This window comes from Octopus bimaculoides, chromosome 7, assembly GCF_001194135.2.
Source record: "Octopus bimaculoides isolate UCB-OBI-ISO-001 chromosome 7, ASM119413v2, whole genome shotgun sequence".
NCBI lineage: Eukaryota > Metazoa > Mollusca > Cephalopoda > Octopoda > Octopodidae > Octopus > Octopus bimaculoides.
Window position 1 is genome coordinate 12,244,454 of NC_068987.1, and position 1,392 is coordinate 12,245,845.

The window sequence follows — 1,392 nt, forward strand, 5'->3', positions numbered from 1 at the left end:
GCGTAACAACCTCAGTGCGTAACTGGTACTTAATTTATCGACCCCGAAAGGATGAAAGGCAAAGTCAACTTCGGCGGAATTTGAACTCAGAATGTAATGGCAGACAAAATACCGCTAAGCATTTCGCCCAGCATGCTAACGTTTTTGCCAGCTCGCCACCTTATATAATATATGTATCTGTATATAATATATATGTATCTGTATTATGAACATTAAAGTGAATTCATTTCATTAGAATTAAGGTAAACTGTTATTGTTAAAGTCTACATGCTTTAGTTTTCAGGTCAATATCCATATAACGAGCAATGAATAGCTAGTTAATGATGTTATTTCATCTATCATTCCAAACACGATGCATCTTTTATAACTTTGGGTCAATAAATGCAGGATTCAATCCAGAATGGTTATACTTCTTGCCATTCTTTAAAATTAATTACTTTCTTTCTAATTAATGCAGAAAACAGAAACATGCACACATTCACAATAGTGAATGTGTTAGGAAATTTTTTTAATTTTTTTAATTTTTTTATGAGCTCACCTAATTTAATCTGTTTATGACTTCAAACACTGAAAGAAAAGAGCAATCCCATAACAATACACAATTGCAGAGGTTTGGGGCGCAAAATATAGACCTACAAGGGATAGATCCTTCTCTGAACTTTAGCGAATACTAAGAATGCATCAACACAAAACTTGACAGCACCCAAGAATAAAATCTCTAAATCATGATGAGATAGATGATTCTAATATAACAAAACAAGAGAACATTTTCTTTTTTATACAAAATAAAATTTAATTTTCTAAGAACTATTAAAATAAAAACCTTTATATATGATACAAAAAAACAGAAATATTGAAAAAATATATTTAAAATGCAGAAGCAAAGCCTAAAATTATTATATATTGAATTCCTGTATTAAAAGTATTAGAAAAGTATTTCATTAAATATATAAGTTGCTAAACGCAAAAAATTTTTTAAAAGCCATAATTTTCTAATAAAAAAAATTCACTCCTGATGAGTGTTTATTTGTATCATAAATGTATATATACCCGCCTTGCTTCAGCTTCATCTTTGTCATCTTGTAGTTTACGATTAATATTTCTGTAAATTAAAAAAAATTTTAAAAAAAAGGAAAATAAGCTTTTAGATCATTTCTTGTAAAAATATCAATATTACATTTAATAACTTAATCCATCAGTGTTACTTTTATTTTTAATGCTAAATTAAAATTAATTTTGTAGTGTTTATTGAATTGTACCAAAGTCCTAGTGTTCAAATATTAATAACAAAAAAAAAAACAAAGTATTTTGTGTGACACCTTGGGCAAGTGTCTTCTACTATAGCCCTGGGCCGACCAAAGCCTTGTGGGTGGATTTGGTAGACGGAAACTG

The 1,392-nt window shown here is 28.8% G+C and overlaps 1 protein-coding gene across 3 annotated transcripts in view; it reads right to left on the reverse strand.

Annotated features, from left to right (window-relative positions):
• LOC106869750 (EF-hand calcium-binding domain-containing protein 4B) overlaps positions 1-1,392 on the reverse strand; it is a 113,286-nt gene that overhangs the window by 39,889 nt on the left and 72,005 nt on the right. For all 3 annotated transcript variants that reach the window (XM_014915613.2, XM_014915614.2, XM_014915615.2), the window contains exon 10: positions 1,051-1,102. In XM_014915613.2, coding sequence (XP_014771099.1) covers positions 1,051-1,102 — 52 coding nt within the window. The remainder of the gene's footprint in view (positions 1-1,050; positions 1,103-1,392) is intronic.